The 18,026-nt window shown below is 38.4% G+C and overlaps 2 protein-coding genes across 2 annotated transcripts; both read right to left on the bottom strand.

Moving 5' to 3' along the window:
• Positions 1-520: 520 nt before the first annotated feature.
• On the bottom strand, positions 521-7,243 carry LOC111660743 (solute carrier family 2, facilitated glucose transporter member 11-like). Its single transcript, XM_023414129.2, has 12 exons — positions 7,223-7,243; positions 5,991-6,089; positions 5,171-5,331; positions 4,609-4,733; positions 4,346-4,475; positions 3,864-4,012; positions 3,395-3,582; positions 3,172-3,282; positions 2,528-2,629; positions 2,372-2,447; positions 2,150-2,277; positions 521-2,045 (listed from the first exon to the last, which is right to left on the bottom strand). The coding sequence occupies exons 1-12, from the start codon at positions 7,241-7,243 to the stop codon at positions 1,851-1,853; spliced, it is 1,485 nt and encodes a 494-aa protein (XP_023269897.1). The 3' UTR covers positions 521-1,850.
• A 3,040-nt stretch (positions 7,244-10,283) lies between these two features.
• On the bottom strand, positions 10,284-17,515 carry slc2a11a (solute carrier family 2 member 11a). The gene is made up of 12 exons (XM_023414128.2): positions 17,386-17,515; positions 16,832-16,930; positions 15,713-15,873; positions 14,734-14,858; positions 14,406-14,535; positions 14,177-14,325; positions 13,752-13,939; positions 12,974-13,084; positions 12,516-12,617; positions 11,803-11,878; positions 10,962-11,089; positions 10,284-10,572 (listed from the first exon to the last, which is right to left on the bottom strand). The coding sequence occupies exons 1-12, from the start codon at positions 17,407-17,409 to the stop codon at positions 10,354-10,356; spliced, it is 1,512 nt and encodes a 503-aa protein (XP_023269896.1). The 5' UTR covers positions 17,410-17,515; the 3' UTR covers positions 10,284-10,353.
• Between the last annotated feature and the right edge of the window lie 511 nt (positions 17,516-18,026).

The raw sequence follows: 18,026 nt of genomic DNA on the forward strand, positions 1-18,026 counted from the left end.
CTAAATTCATCTTTATTTACAGTCTATGGTTATATTCAGTCTATAGTTACAAGCAACTTGGAGCACTTGCCACAGTTGGTTCTGTGGATTTTGACTCCATGATGTTGAGATCAGGGCTCTGTGGCAGCCAGACCACCTCCTTGTTCTTGGGACCATTTCATCATCATATGATCATACACGACCTCCCTGATGCAATTGTGTGATGGATAAGAATCTGAACAAGTGTTTAGCCTGTTTAGCCCATGTACTGTTATTTAAAACAGACAATTTTCTTTTTTACCATCATGTCCACAGTCAGTCAGAAAATTATATCCTCGTAGTTTTGATTAAGCTTTGTTTCATGTTGATTAAGATAATAAAAATAATTAAAGAACTGAATTGTAAGTTGAGCTGTTCTTAAGAGTGAGAGATTAAAACAAACAACTACAACAACAAAGGTCATTTATACATTTCATACATACTGTATACCGCAATTTCCCATGCTTTAGGTAAATAATTAAAAGTAAAGACGGTATTTAGATGTACAAATGTTTTATTTTTAATATTAACATGTTTATACAGTATTCACATTCTTCATGTCCGTATGTCTGTGTACTCTCACTGAGCACTTTATTAGAAACCTTTGCTCTTGAAACAGCCTCATTGCCTTGTGGCATGAATTTTACAAAATGACGGAAACATTTCTTTGAGATTCTGGTTCATGTTGATATGATAACATCACATCATTTCTGCAGATCTGTCAGCTGCACATTCGTGCTGCCATTGTCCTGTTCTACCATATCCCAAAGATGTTCTCTTGGATTCAATTCTGGAAAACTAGGGAGGCCACTGAAGTTCACTGCATTCACTATCATGTTCATGAAACCAGTTTGAGTTTGAGTTTTGCTTTGTGACATGGTGCGTTATCGTGCTGGAGGTAGCCATTAGAAGATGGTAAATTATGGCCATAAAGGGATGCACATGGTCTGCAACAATACTCAGAAAACCACGATTGGTTGGTATTAAGGGACCCAAAGTGTGCCAAGAAAACATTCCCCACACCATCACACCACCATTATCAGCCTGGACTGTTGATACAAGGCAGGTTGGGTCCATGGATTCATGTTGCTGGCGCCAAATTCTGACTGTACAGAAATCCAGATTCAAAAGACCAGGCTACAATTTTTCAGTCTTTAACTGTCCAGTTTTGGTGAACCTGTGCCCACTGAAGCCTCTGCAGATTTCTGTTCTTGTCTGACAGGCGTGGAACCTGATGTGCTTCTGCTGCTCACCACAGTTGGAAAAAGTGGTTATCTGAGTTACCCCAGCCTTTCTGTCACCTCCAACCATTCTCCTCTGACCTCTCTCATCAACAAGGTTTCCTCTGTCCACAGAACTGCTGCTCACTGCATGTTTTTTTTGTTATTTGCACCATTCTGAGTAAAAACTCCAGAAACCGTTGCACGTGAAAATCCCAGGAGATCGGCAGTTTCAGAAATACTCAAACCCATAACATTTTTTCCACATTCTGATTTTTAATGTGAACGTTAGCTGAAGCTCCTGACCTGTAGCTACCTGATTTTATGTATTGTGTATTGTAATGTGTATGCCACATGATTGGCGAATTGGATAATTGCATGAATAAGCGGGTGTACAGGTGTTCCTAATAAAGTGCTCGGTGAGTGTATATGATCTGCCTAAAACATTTCTGGTGTTAACTGAAAGTATCACATTTGTTTGTGTAGAATAAGTTACAATCAATGAAAAGATTGGTCCCTGAAATACATACAAATTGAAAGATTCTTACTTAAAGGTACATTAAAAAAAATGACAGAAAAGTGATAAATAAAGTAAAAAAATTTAAAATAAAATTATAATTTAGTTGTAAGACAATCATTAGTTTTTTCAATGTCGGCTCCACTGTTCTTGTAATTCAATTTGTTAAAGTCCTCCATAATCTCAACCATTGTTTTTCCTTTGGTCTCAGGGACAAAGTGAATCAGAAATGCTCCACTTAAAAAGCAGTACACTACGAAAATCAGGAAGCAGAACTGCCCAAGTCCATCCTGTATGGAAACACATAGAAACAGGCTGTGTTAAATTAACAGCAAGGTGGCATAAACACAGTATATAGATTAAGAGATAGACGACATGATGCTCAGTATCTCACCACTATATAGCCGAATAACATCCCCACAAGGAACATGCTGAGCCAGCTGATCGTCCCACTGATCACATAAGCAGAAGGACGCCAGGCTTGTAGGAAGAGGTCAGCAGGAAGAGCCATAGACACTCCAGCTTAAAACAAAGAGGCAAAATAATAAGCATGATGAATAGTGACTAATATCTTATTTTTTCAATTGTGAGGACAAGGACAGAACAGAAAACTCACAAGGTCCAAGTCCATAAATGCCGATGACACAAAAGATCAGGCCGATGTTCACATATGGGATCCATGAATTCAGATCCTGCGTGAAAGGACAAGCGTTTATGATTTTTCCTCTATAAGTCAGAGGGGAGGAAGTGTGCAGTGTTGGAGTACAGTTACCTTGATGGACAGCATGACAGTCAGTAGAGACATGGTGACACCCATCAATAGATAGCCATAGCCCATCAGCTTCTTTCTGCCAGAACGATCTATCAAGAAGGACTGACACACAGATGTGATGTATTACAAATCATGCGACGCAGCAGCTGCTTATTCACTTCTTTATCACAACAGTGTCTCTTTTTTTTATTTCAGCAACCATGGAAAAATAGTAAACAGTGTTTTTTCCTAAAATGAACTGTTTTTCCATATTAACCCATTTCTATTTTGTGTTTTTATTGTGTGTTTTTGTACTTGCTGGTGGAGCTTATACTGAACCTTTGTGCATGACACCTCTCTCCTAGTCTTTTCTGTGCCTCTCTACTTTGATTTCTTTTTAAGGAGTAGTACTGTAATAGTATTGTAGGAATGAATGTTACTGAAGTACTGGATATAATTTTTCCACCTTATTATTATGACCTACATCATGTGTACACTATCGGAAACTGAGCTCTGCAAAAGTTTGTGCATTCAAAATTAAAACCCAGATTATTACACTCCTCAGGGGACCAAGAGCTTGTTAGATCTAAGCTGTTTGTTATCATCTTTAAATTGCCAGTGTAATTTCATGATTCAGTTTCTTTCCACTTTAAATAATTACTTACACACAGAGTTACAGTGATGAGCTCTGTTGCTCCAAGACCAATGGCCAAGTAATGCATCTGGTCCTCTGGCACTCCTGACTCGCGGAAGATGTCAAAGGCATAGAAGTACAACTGAATGAGACAATGATGAAAGATGAGAAGCCATTTAATTAGGGGAAACTAGAACACGCTATGCAAAACAGCTCTCAGATGTATATTTTTCTGTTATCGGGAATGAACATACAGCATTGATGCCGCAGAACTGAACACCAGCGCAGGGGATGGCCAGAGTCAGCAGCTGCCATCTCACACAGCGAGAGCTCAGTACGTCCTTCACCGTCTTCACCTTCTCTCCCTGTGTGCTCTCTCTCTCTTTCTGCATGTCGTCCAGCTCCAGCTTTAAGTTATCCTCCTGCCACAACCACTGCAGGGCTATTACACACAACACAAAGAGCACATAAAGACATTCAAAATCTATAGTTAATCTGTGGCATTATTATCATCATTATGGTATCACTGCTAGTTCCTTGCAAGTCCACACTTTGATCAGTGATAATTTGGGAGTTAATGATACAGAAGCCTTTTCATCAGAATTCCCAAAGTCATATAGGAGAGCTCTATGACTTTTATTAAAACTTAAAATTTTCATTTTTGATTTTGTAAATTTTATAATCCAATGTGAGATGCAGAATCAGAGAGCACCGTCCACTCACCTCTTTTGCTGCCTTCGGCATCTCCTTTGTCAATGTAAAGGTATCGAGGGGCCTCAGGGAAGAAAAGCAGGGTCACAAACTGCAGGATGGCAGGAAGACCACTAACAGCCAAGAGATAAGGCCACATTTCTTCTGTCCCCATCATCTCCCTAAAAAGAGTGTAAAACAACAATGAGTTGGAAAGAAGCTTACATCGAGAGAGTAATTAATTATTACTTTGTGCCAATTATCCTGACTAATTGGTTGGACAAGCTTGACAAGGTTTTGCACTTTGATCTGGAACAAGACAAAGTTTCGATCATGACGCTATGATAAACTAAATAAACAGTACCCAAAGTGCACAAACGTAAGAGGCCAAATTACATACAGCAATGTGGTAAGTAGTAAGTTAGTTTTTGCTTTTCTGCTCAGTTTATCTTACTGTTTCTTTGTCATAAATATTATTGAATTTATATTTCAAAGTGCCAACAGTCACTTCTTACTTGATGCCAATTATTTGACCAGCAATTTTCCCAAAGCCGATGAAGATTGAGGTTGTGAGAGTCAGGAAACCTCTGAGTTTCTTTGGTGAACTCTCCCCAAGATACATGAGGTGAACACTCAGACCAAGACCTGTGGAGAATGACAACATGAAGACAAAAGACATGACAAAAAAAACGTGACAAGAGCTTGACAAAAACTACATGATAAGAAAGACAATTACACACACACACACACATACACACTACACATCATCAGAACATACCAACATTATATCCGTAGAGAAATCTGCCCAGCAAGATCATCTCAAAAGATTTGGCCATGCGACTGAAGATCATGAGCAGGGCAGCGACAATCGCCACAACATTGTTGAACAATAGAGCTTTTTTCCTGAAAAACCAAAAGATACACCAAAGATTTTATTAAATGAATTCAAAGACACTCGTTTGCACTGATCAATCTATGAGCCCATCTCATGATGTCTTGTGATTTAACTTTTATGTTTTACCAACATTGCATCTAGCTTAATCTTTTGGAAAAATACAAAGGCAGTATTCTTTTTTTTTTTTTTTTTGTGGCTTCCAGTTTATAAACCATTGATGTGGTTATTTTGGTTCCAAAACAATCGTTTGGCAGGTCAGAGAGTTTTAAACCAGACATGTCAGAAAATAATTGTTGAGTGTTGTCTATTTATTAATAGCCTTATCTAACCCCACAGATATTTTAGATAATATAGCCATGATGTTGTGTGTGTATGTATGTGTGTGTGTGTGTGTGTGTGTGTGTGTGTGTGTGTGTGTGTGTGTGTGTGTGTGTGCGTCTCTCACCGGCCATAAGTGACAGGAAGGCTGCCACTGTGAATAGCCCCGGCCCAGGCTCCAAGACTTAACACAGCCACAATAAAGGACCAGATGAGCTGGTCAGCAGACTCGTCCACCGGAGCTTCGTACCGCAACATCCATGTGTAGTTTACAAAACTCTGAATGTGCTGCAGAAAGGTCAGAGAGGTCAAGGTCAGAGTCTTGATTTTTATGTCCCTGACCAATGATGAGTTGCTGAGTTGTGATTGGATGAGGGTGATTTTGCATCTGTTAATTTGTCAAAGTTACTGTTAGCCGGTTTGTTAGATTAGAGATTTGAGAGTCAAATGCTGAGCAGGATCACATTTAAAAGTTATATATAGTTACCGTATATATAGTCAGTATAATAATATGATTATAACAACAAAAGTTTTAAATGGTAAAATTCAAGTGTTTTGCTGCTACAGCCTTACTTGGCATGGTTTGATCACTATCTTATGGTGGCTGACATTAGCTAACATTAGCTGACATTTTTCAGCCTGTTAGATGAATTTATGTTTCTACTTGTGGTACATTTAGTTCATCATCCTGTAACTGGCTTGTGGCCAACATAGCGTCAAAGTCTCACTTTAAAATGATTATTGACTGTTAGCAGTTGGGCAGCACATAAAAGGAAGAAAACAAGATGTCTCCACTACACCGAATGTGTGCAGACACCACAGGGAAGAAATAATTAGGAAGGAAACTGTAAGAAGCAAAAGGTTTTTGTTCCTGTTGACACAGTTAACTCAAGCCCTGCAGCATATTTTCCTGTTGTACATTTTAATCCTTTGCATCTAAATCTCACCACTGCTGGAGAAGCGATGACAGACACTTGGATCCCATACTGAAATGACCCACCGATTCCCAACACCAGCGACAGCACGTAAAGCCTCCAGTACTGCAGCTGAAAAGTCAAGTGTCAAATACACATAAATGACTTGACGTCTTTCAGCTGGACAGGAGTTAATTAGACATTGAAGTAGAGGGCAGCTAGTAGCCTATGTGGTGATCCTTTTAATGGTTCACAGGCATGGGCCCAACATGTGTTTAATGATTATAATGATAATAATCACATCCATGACCGCCACTTGTTTTAACCCTTGTGATGTTTAGTACTGTGTCACACTGTATACTCAATATTCCTGCTTTGTTTCTGGTTAAACTAGGTGTTAAAGCCAAACCTCTTTTAACAGCTTCAGCCTCTTATTATAAATGCAGAAACACCAAGGTTATGAATTGTTTAGAACTGGAAGTTTTGAAGTACTTGTACTTTACTTCAGTATTTCGAGTTACGCTGCTTTAAAGCTCTTCTCTACAGTTCAGAAGGGAATATTATGCTTTTTATGCCACAATATTTATCTGACAGCTACAGTTACTTTAATTTTACATACAAAATGTACAATAAACATATAAGATATGATGCATATTATAGATTAATTATTATAGATTATAGATTATAGAAGTCCCTGCATACAAACATATCATCTTTCGGGACCTTGTGAACTCCATAATTCAACTAACTAAAAGGGGCCATTTTGCACAAGGAATACTTTTGCTTAAATGCTTTTAGTCAGCTAAAGTTTTGAATGCAGAACTTGTGTTACATTAATTGCGGTCTATAAACATTTTCTATAAGATTAATATAACAACAAATATTTTTCTTTTGCTAAAATTCATTTGTCACTGACTATTGACTTATAAAAAGTTAAACTCTTTGAAAATTATAATTATTATAAAGTTATAAAGTGCCCAATGAGCTGTAACTCACACTACTACACTACAAATACAGAAAACAGGCAAATACATAAAACACAGACACGTTTTTTCCAGTATTTTCTTGTGTTTCCAATATTTAGTTTGTTTCTAAATGTGCACAAATTGATGAATATCTCTTCTTCTATTGCTTGCTCTTTCCGAACACTCAACACTGAGCGAATATTTTGAAATCTGAATGCAAGTATTCAAATATACCATGGATTACTCTAGTGAAGTATCATTTTCTACAAACAGCGCTGCATTGTAACAATAGTCACGTACCTTCTTTGATGCACCTTCCATTTTCTGCACTGGCTCCCTGGATGCTGGCTGCAGAAGGAGCCAAGGACCAGTATATATATGAAGGAAGCCTCCTGAAGTTACACATCAATAGACTTTAGTTGTCCATTCATGTTGTGAGATCAATATTGTCATCTTTTGACGTGAGTGATAAGGATGACCAATTGCTGTACTAGACTAAACCTGGTCCGGCTGGTTGATTTCTGTGGTTGTCACAAGTGCAGCATTTCCTGCCAGTATATTCTGTCTACTGGTTACACATTATCTTAATCTGAAAGGGAGTTGAGTTCACATGGGATTTGTACTGTACACCATTCATTATGGATAATCCTATGTAAATGCAGTAGATGGACGCATCAAATATGCACTCTACTGATTTTACACATGACAATCAGTTGACTCATTAACAGAAGTACTACTCAGCCTGCAAAAACTTTTAGATAATTTCCTCAGCTGCCCTGGAGGAATTGTCTGAAGTCTAAGAAAAATAACACTGATGATGTAAACAGTGATGTAATCAGGGTTAGCTCCGCTTGAGCGAGACAATTTTTAACAGGAAGCCTCTGACAAACTGGAGGTGTGAAGTTAGAAATGAATGTTTCAACAAATCCTCCAGACTGTGCGACCATATAGGTTGTTTAGCCCCCGAGTGTCTCGTTAAAGTAGTGCCCCTGCTACTTAGGGAGGGACTTTCGTCATCATGTTTACAATAATACACAACAATAAACTGAATGAAAGACTCAGTCGAGTTGCGTTATGGGAGTTGCAGGCTCTATAATTTTTGGAGATTAGCCATTGTCGGAGACTAAAAGTCAGGACCCGATGCAGAGATTTTAATCACCCTTTCTTCATCTGTCTCTCAAAAGTAACTGAACTTTATGGAAGTGCATCCTAGAATGCTTGACTGTCCCTTTAAAATTATAATTTGTTTAAAAATTGTTTTTGCACAAGATCTGTAGATCTTTTGTCTTTTCAAAATTGAAAAATGACAAACACTCACGAATACACTCACACACACACACGCACGCACGCACACACAATCCCAAGATTCACACATTTCCATGGTTGCACCATTACACCAAATATAAATATTCTAATATTATATAAAATAATCATAATATATGATATAATATATTAAATATTATCCTGTGTATCATATTACTCATTTCTTTAGGATTTTTCCAAAATTCTTCACGTCTGGAATCTTTGTGATCTTCCTTGTCCTGTCACTCTAACCCACATATTTCCACTCATAGTCTGATATGGGATCTTCAATTTATCTTAGAATGAGGAGAACTAGTTAAAAAGAAAAAGGTCACACTTAAAATATTCTCATCATATCTTATATGCTTATATGCTTATTGCATCACTTTATTGTATGATACTTACTCAATGGGAAATATCCCAAACTAAGACGCCCTGCTCTAATGTCTTCATGACATCAAATGAAACTATTCTTGTCTTCATGTCTTGTGCATCATTTTATACACGTTTTCTTCAAAAATCTGTCTCATGTTTGGTACATTTTGATTCTTTGTGATTCTCTGATGCATTTTGAGGTAAGAGGACTTACGTGTCACAGTTTTGATGTTTTAAACATGTTTTATTCTGTAAAGTGAAGCTAAAAAAACCAAACCCCCAATAACACCACAATACCACTTCCTCCCTGAACTCAAAGCAAACACTGTGGTGTAACGAATCTAAAATGACTGGTCCAATCAATTAAATGTTTTGCTCAGTCATGTGTGTCTCAGACATAATGAAAAGCTTCCTGCCTGTTTGTTATATCACACCGTGTGATGTTATTTCATTGTATTATATCTGAAAGGGAGATTTTGATGATATGCATGGAAAATTAAATCTGAAAAAAGGGTGTTAATGTAAGATACTTTATTTGCTTAGATTCAGATCATTAAAACAAACAATAATGACTTTCATAGTCAACATAAACATTTTCCATTCATGTACAAACAGTGGGTCACTAATTTCAGTCTTATTCAAAAGAATTCACGCTCAACATCATAGTACCATTTACCTGAACGAGGTATGCACAATGCTGCATGTACAGTTTGTATTTAATAAGGTGCAAGTGAACTTGACTGCATGTCTTTGTTTTCATATAAATACATTCTTATTGAGAAGGTCCAGCATCGACCACACAGGAAAAAGCGCAGTACCCTGTAGAAAGACCTGCGTGCAGCTTATTCTGGCCTTTGACCTCCAAAACAGGAGACTTAAGCAAGGACTACTTATAAGTTTTGCCTTTGCTGAAAAGCCACCATCAGCATTAAACTGTTTACTTACCAGTCTTGCCAAGAGTTTCAGCCATCATTGTGTTCACAATACAAGAAGTTAGAATACTGAGGCAGGGCAGACTGGACTTTACAGTCACTCAGTCTCAGAAAGTGACCAGACGGGCCAACCGGACCTAGGTTAACTGGTTAGCATGCTAACGTCAGTAGAAGAAAAGAAGTGATAGAAATAAAAGCAAAGCAAGAGGGTTGCATTCCACTGATGGAGACAGCTCTTAGCAAGAAAAGACTGGTAACTAAGCAGCTGTTAATGCTAATATTAGCTATGACGCAATAGCGAATCTTACAAATAACTAATTTAAACAAGAAAATATGTTACATATCTTAAGAAAATTCATTGCTGTTTATTTACTAAGGTCACTTTCATTCTACATTAATTCTGAAAACACCCTTATAAATAAATGTCAGATGTGTTTTCAGAGGTTTTTTCAGCCAAAGCGGGAACAAGTGTTCCTGCAGACCATCCAGTTATTTTTCAATTTATTGAATCACTTTCTATTTAGCAGCTGATTTCTTTTCTGCCACAGAGTTGGCTGAATATACTGTAGTTTTCATTAGCTTCGTTTCATGTTAATCAGTACACAGCGTAGCAGAAAATATAAGTGTACACACGTGAAGGTAATTCCTTTAAATGACCATAGAAAACACACTCCGGATAAAGGAGTTATAGTAGATCTAATATAAATGTGAACATTCCCCCATTACTGTCAGACTGCACACAACTTCTCCCAGTTCAAGCAGGTCAGGTCAAAGTGAGACATACAGTAGATGCGACTGTACGTTTCAGGAGAAAACGTCTGTCTACAAGGCTGTGGAAAGACACACTTCACCCAGCTGATACTGAGCTTGAGTTTGCGATGGACACTTTTTGTCCTGGCCTTTGAAGTTGAGCTTGTGGAATTCACTTGTGATGTCCGACAGAGACTTCCCCTTGGTCTCCGGCAGAAACAGGCCGACAAACAGCGCAGACAACATGCAGACCGCTCCGAAAGGCACGAAGCAGTACTCACTCAGCTCGCTCTGTGAGGGAAACGCAAAGGAACGCTGTCAGACTGACGTGAGGTATGATCTAAATCATGTGTAATAAAATGTCTAATCGTATGTCTCGGTGTAAGTCATTAACTTAATTTCCATATCTTAGAAACAAAATCAACAAAGATGAAGCGATGCACATCCTGCCACACAGTCCTCATAACTTCCTCAGATTGAGACTCTGAAAACATTTCTAACAAGTATTTTATGTTGCTTTTTCCTGCCTGTTATCCTAATGAATCCAAAACACGCTCACTTTGTTCCAAAATGTGGGTATAATTTTCGGAACAAAACACTTCATACATAAATATGCTTGTTTATTGTTAGCACATGTTTGTTGGAAAATGGTGTGCGGTTGGACGGACTGACGGACTGACCACCAGAAATGGGAAGATCATTCCAATGATGAAAAGGTTGAGCCACATCATGGAGCCAGCGATCATGTAGGCTGCGGGCCGAGCGGTCTGATTGAAGATCTCAGTGGGCAGAACGCCAGTCACTCCAGCTGAGAAAATAAATATAAAACATATTGATAAGTGTTAGAAATATTACTGAACACCTGCTAACAACTTGAAGAATGAAATATGTCACACTGTAAACAGTAACATGACAGTACATACAGCACTAACCTAAATACTAAGTAGTAAGCTGCTTCATTTCTCATCCAAGCAATAATAATCAACATTATAAAAGCTATAAATGTGTGATTTTACACATTATTGTAATAAAATATCACAGCACAGTCACTTCATTTGTACTGAAAATGGCTGGAAAGTAGGCCATAATGATTCCTAGTAGTATTGAGGTATTGCTCTATGTCATCTGAAATGTGCACAGAGGAGCCAGTTTGAGTTTTTATGTAAATGTAAACAGCTGTTGTGATGGGCAGGGAGCAGTTGCGTTTACAGCTCATTTAGATGCTAAATGACCTTCAACGTCCAAGTTTCTGTTAGCTTGTGATATATTTGGCATTTAGTTATATTTAGAATTTAAATAGTTTACTGTAGAGTTAGTACTTGGTGAGGAATGAGAAACAGTCATGATTGTGTTGATATAAGTCACCAAAATACGAAGAATGGAATTAATTGTGTACATATTAAGTTCAAGATTAAACTGGTCACTCTTGACTGTGTTTATTTTCATTTCACGATTTATCTTGAAACATTTTTGTGAGTGAGTCTTTCTGGTGTAAAATCTTGATAACAATATTACACTGACCTGGTCCCATGCCAAAGCTGAGAATGTAGGTGAAGATGCAGGCCATGCTCAAGTATGGCATCCAGGATATATAATGCTGTTTGCACGTGGGGACGAAAGTAAAATATCCACAGTGAACAACTCACAAACAAAAAGAAAATAAACCAGATCAGACATTCTGCCACTTTTATATCTCATAGATTGGTGAAATTATCTTCCCTTCAGCTCTGTTCTGAGTCCATGAAGTATTTTGCCCCTAAACATCAACTAATGCCTGAGTGTTGGCTCAGGATGCCTCCTAGTGGACTGACTGACTGAATGAGTGAGATGACCAGCCAACATCACATGACTGTTCTCACACTGGGTGTATTCCTTTATACAGCAGCACTGTGTTTCCGCGAACATGTGCAGTAAACGCGAAACTAAAATGGAGTAGTGATAAAACTTGTTTTCTGATTTTTAGGCTTTCTTTTATTTGTGACTGTGAGCTTCTGTAATGTTTACCCAGTGTACCTCATGTCAGACTCATGTTCTAGTTCTCAATTTGGTCAAAATGAACAATTTTCAAAAACTGATCTCTATCCTTAACCAGACAGTGCCACCATATCTACTCAGTAATTACTAAATGCTCATCACAGACAACTCACATAATTATCCCCAACGTTGATACATTTTCATTGTTAACTTGTATTTGGAAAAGTTAAGTGTATAGGTCATTTAAGCGTGTTTAATACCTCAAACGAAAGAGCGATTGTGAAGACAACAGCCCAGACGGTCATGAGGATGAACCCTCCCATCAGCATGAACCTCCGACCTTTGCGCTCGATCAGCAGGTTCTGAAAAATATTAAAATATCGATATCAGGGGATGTTTCTAGTCTTTATGCTGAGCTAAGTGAAGCATCTCCTGCCTGTAGCTTCATATTTACCATAGAGTCTTGGCAAGAAAGCGAATAAGGATGTTTTCCAAAATGTTGAACTATTCCTCTGACATAAAGTTCATCATATCATGTTAATGTAGCGTCATATGCCAAAGTGTTCTATAGAGACAAAGAAATACACGGTGCACAGCGCTGATCTTACGCAGAAACTATGTCATCAGTCTGCTTTGAATCTTTCAGAAGAATGCAAACACATGGCTCCCTTTGCCTCCAGCCGGTTACATAAAGTGTGCTTTAACGATGGATACTTACACACATTATACAGGCCGTGAATTCACATGTTCCGGTGCCAATTGTGACATACTGGATTTTATTATCAGCTATTCCAGCCTCTTTAAACACATATGATGCATAGAAGTAAATCTGGAAGAAAAAGAACATAAGGAGACATGAGAGAACTGCAGAGCATCATCACAAGTATTTCAACTGTTGCTAAGCTGATTAAGCATTTTGTACACAGAGTAATTGTGTTAATACCCAGCCCCCTCTCTAAACCTGCCAAGCATGTGGTTAAAAGCCTTGAAACACGCGGGTATTTGGTCAGCGTTTTCTGATGAGAGGGCAACTTGATGCAGCTCTGAAAATCAGTCTAGATGTGTTATGAATGCTTATACATAGTAAAAATGTCAATATTAATAAATGACGGAGCCCTTTAGTCCTGTAGTTCATACTGCACATTTAAATCATTAAACAGTCTGTACACATCATTTACTGTCTATCATAGCGAGGCATGATGCTCCATCACCAGTATGCATTATTAATATGACCTGCAGGAACGTAAAGAAATCCAGACACGACGCAAGCCGCTGATGGGTCATCTCAAATTTCTAATCAACTGTTGGATGTAGCAGGAGGAAACTGTGGCCAAAAGAACATCTGATACTGTTACTGTAGAGCAATATCAGTAACACCGATCCTCCTGGGTTACATAAGATTATTTTCAATAGAGAGACCCCTCAACAGCTTCAGAAACACAACATATACTGTAAAAAATCTCTCTGATTGTGACATTACTGCCTGTTCTTCTTACTGAGTCATTGCCACAGAGCTGCATGGCACTGCTGATGATCATGACGGTGATGAGCTGCCAGCGAACAGAGCGGTCAGTAAAGAGCTCCCAGGGTCGGCTGGGCCTCATGCCTTTGGTTTCAGCCTGTTCCTGCAGAATCTCATCGAGCTCGCTGCCCAGGACCTCACAGCCACGCAGACGTCTCAGAGCTGACCAGGACGAAAACCACAACTTTACAACCTGAGAACGTTCTGATGTAACATATTATTTCACAATTTTTTCATATATATAAGAAATATTTCTTGTTATTTTTGCTAGTTTGATGGTGGTGGAAGAAAGATAAAATGTACATTATTTCTCTCTGAGATGTTGAGGAGTGGATAAAATGGAAATACTCAAGTAAAGTACAAGTACATTAAAATTGGTCGACATATCACAGTACCTACCGTTAATACAAGCCTCTTTGTCCCCCCTGTCAATGAGGAGGTATCTGGGGCTTTCTGGGAACCACGGCAGGGTCAGCAGCTGAATGACGCCAGGAATCGCGTTACTGGCAAGAAGGTATTGCCAACACGATTCACTGCCCAAAATCTCTCTATAAATAAAAGAACCAGAGTGTTACTGTAGATATCTTTGAAACCTGCGGCACACATTTTTATTTCATACAGCTCATACCTGAGTCCGACCACTTGTCCTAACACTACACCAAATGCTGTAAAAACAGCTGATGACAATGAGATAGCCCCCCGTAAGTGCTTTGGCGCACTCTCTCCAAAGTACATGGGTTGCACATTCATGCTGATTCCTGCAAAACAAACAGTGTCTTTACCTTTTATGTTTCCATGTCTCTATTGTTGCTTAAATGTCTCAGTTTAGTTCAGTTCTATTCAGTCTGCTGAAGGCAGGATCAATATATAATTTAAGGAGTAAATCAGAGTTTAATGTTTAATTTAGTGTCAGAGGGAAAACACATGAAGTATATCTACTGACATAACAAACATACCAGCATTTATTCCAACAAGGACCCGTGAGATAATGATCATTTCAAAAGACTTGGCAGCTCTGCTCGTCAAAGCTAAGAGTGAACCACTCATGAGGAAAATGTTGTTCAACAGCAGACATTTCTTCCTTTTGAAGGGGAAATAGAACAAAATTAACAGATTGCCAAAAACTTTTAGTGATCAATAAAGTTTAAAGAAATACAGAGTGAACAACCTCATGTCAGGCCATGAGCTCCATTGTTCTCCAACAACTATTAAAAACACCAATAGAAGTCACTGTGTCCCACACACACAGTCCTGCTGCCATAATACTCACTATAGCAACAACTGTGTATTGATCCACCACTGAAAATAGCCCCAGCAAATGCACTATTTTATTCCTGTCACAGTAACTTTAGCTAAAAACTGCAGTACCCAGCTGTTTCGGGAAATGACTTAGCCTTTTTAAATAAATGAAACATTGTATTTGTGACCTGTTTTTAAAGATTTACATCTTCATTAGGTACCAGTGGAACAAACACAGCGTAAAGGAAGTCAGAAAGTCTTGAGAGATGAACAAACAAATAATTGGTTTTAGTCTTTTTTGGGGGGATTTGTTGACAATAAGAAAAAAGTAGAACAAAAACAGAATGATCCTTTAAAAAAAGGTGTTCTAGCATTGTTTTCTGCATATCTGCGAGTTCCACCTGCCAGTCTTATTTGTTGAAATTGCCATATTTGTTATCTTAGTTAAGTAAAAACTGATATCTGTTAAATAAAACTCATTTGTTTTAGTTACATCCATGTGTCTTCCCTTATTTGCTTTGTTCTGAGAGCCAGAACAGTAAATGATCAAAAACTCAATTCACTAAAGGGTCAGGTGCGTGTATACATGCGATAGAGGAAAGTAAATGAACAATCTATATATTCATTTATACATGTGTGCATCAATGAGTTGATCATTGCCTCTCTGCATGCTGCAATGAAAATGTGTTATATTACCTTCCGAAGCGTATGGTCATAGGTCCTGCGATAAGAGCCCCGGCAAAGCCCCCTAATGAGAAGATGGAGACAATGATTGTCCAGACCAGCGTCACCTGGTAGTCCTCCAACTGGATGTCCCAGCGCTCGAGGAATGTCTCATTGATGAAGGTTTGAATGAACTGTGAGAAAGGACAAGGTCACTAAATGCGCACTCACAGCCAAACAGAGTAGCAGTTGAAATTGACAATGATTAGCTCTGCTAGAGGAGTTTTTTTATTACCTTCTTAGTCTGTTTACATCTTGGTGGTGACGCACACTGTGATCTCTACCGTTTGGCGATTTTAATATAATGATTTATTGATAAATTTATTCTATTAACAGAAAGAGAGGCTTGATCTGCAGCATTAACAAATCATTTTCACTATCATTCTGAATGATCAGAATAAAATATCTGCTTCTTTTGGCAAGGTGCAGGATTGTATGTTGTTGGTGGAAGTTTGTGCTCTTTATTTGTCAGTGAAGCTGCTGTTGGTTTCATTAAACACTGAGGAAAGATCCTGCATCCAGAATAGGTTTCCACAGCACAATCAAACTGGATATGTTACAGTGAGAATGACTAATCACTGACACAAGTAGCCTAATTCTTCTTTGTGCCAAAACTGTGACCCAAATATGAAATAATACTGATGCTGGTCTGTGCAGCTCGTGCAGGGAACACAAAACACATATATAGAGATATAGACACATATGGTATTCATTTACCACAATGCCAGTCTTAGTGTACACTCCGCTGGCAGTTTATTAGGTACGCCGACAAATAACTTTTCAACTCTAATACAACTGTATGATCATTTTTGGAGGATGTAGTTTGTGGTGCCATTGAACTGTATTACATCATGCAGAGGGATGTTTCTGTTATTGATCCTGCCTTCATTAATATAAATCAAGTGGACCAAAAAATAGAAACACTTGTCAGCATAACACAGTCCAATTCAACTGCACCACAAACTACATCCTCCAAAATCATCATACATTTGAATCAACACTTCTCTAAAACAATATTAATAAAACCCGAATATTATACCATTCATGGAGGCAGGATTTAATGGGATTTAATTAGAAACATAAAAAACCTACAATTGTTGGGGCATTCATTATGGCGAGGTTGAAGCCATACTGAAGAGTTCCTCCAATGGCTGCAGAAGCAACCATTAGCACCAGTATCAGAGAGCTGCCCTGTTGATGCAAATACACAGACAGGCATGTACTTTACATTACATCATATACAAAAACATCTGCTTAAGAACTTGTTCATTTGCTTATGTACTGTAAAATCATAAATATTGTTTCTTGTTTCTTTGTTCATTGTAAATCTATTGTCTGTTTCAAATGAGACAGTTGCACCTGCAATATATGACAATATGACACACTAAACATTGCCTGTTTGGTCTGCATGTTTTGTCGTTGGGCATAGGTCTTTAAAGTTGCTTTGTTGCTAAGATCACGTGTAAAATCACATTAAAAAACAAAAGATCTTCAAATGGCAGTGTAACTTATAGGAACTACACAGTCACCAGATTCAGATTTTCTTCAAGAATTTCCTGCATGATGCTACCGGAGTCAACAAATCAAACAAGGGAATTCAACTCTACAATAGATTACTTATTGAAAGGTTTGATCGTCTAATTTACCTTCTGAGCACCCGAGTGCGACATTGTTAATCGAATTGTGGTGGTAAAAAGGTAAAAAAGTGACTTGATGAAGTCCGACAGCAGAGAGCCGCACAGGCCAGCCCACCTCCGGACGATCCGCAACAGCACAAGTTCGAACACGCGCCTGCAGCGCGCGTGAGAAGCAGTTAGGCCTCTTATGATTGGCTGCAGTTGCGCAATCAGCAGGTTACGCACAAGTGGTCAAATATTGAGCTGATGTCTTACCAGGACTCCTGCCATAACAAATGATTTAACGAGGGAGAAACTGCTCTGCGCTACACTGGAAGGTAAGAGTGTGATAAGAACCAATGACACGTACTGTTTTCAGTAAGTAATTAAGAACAACAACGCATGCGCAGTCAGGTTAGTGAGGTTTTCCATCTACCACAGAGGGAGTGGATGTTCAGGTAGGCAGGTGGGCGCTGACACGTGGGATTTCACTTCATAAATAACTAAATGAAGGAAATCTTAAACATGAATAAATCAGCTGCACACCGCTCTTGTGGTTCAGGCTTATTTTCATGAAATACAACTGTTATCTTCTAGATCTCCATCAGTGTGTATTTCATGAAAATAACAATGAAATGCGTCGTTTAAGCACCTTTATCTCTCATGTGAGA

The sequence above is a fragment of the Seriola lalandi genome, unplaced genomic scaffold (genome assembly GCF_002814215.2).
Source record: "Seriola lalandi dorsalis isolate HSWRI2012SDOR001 ecotype SW California unplaced genomic scaffold, Sedor1 jcf7180002054522, whole genome shotgun sequence".
Lineage (NCBI taxonomy): Eukaryota > Metazoa > Chordata > Actinopteri > Carangiformes > Carangidae > Seriola > Seriola lalandi.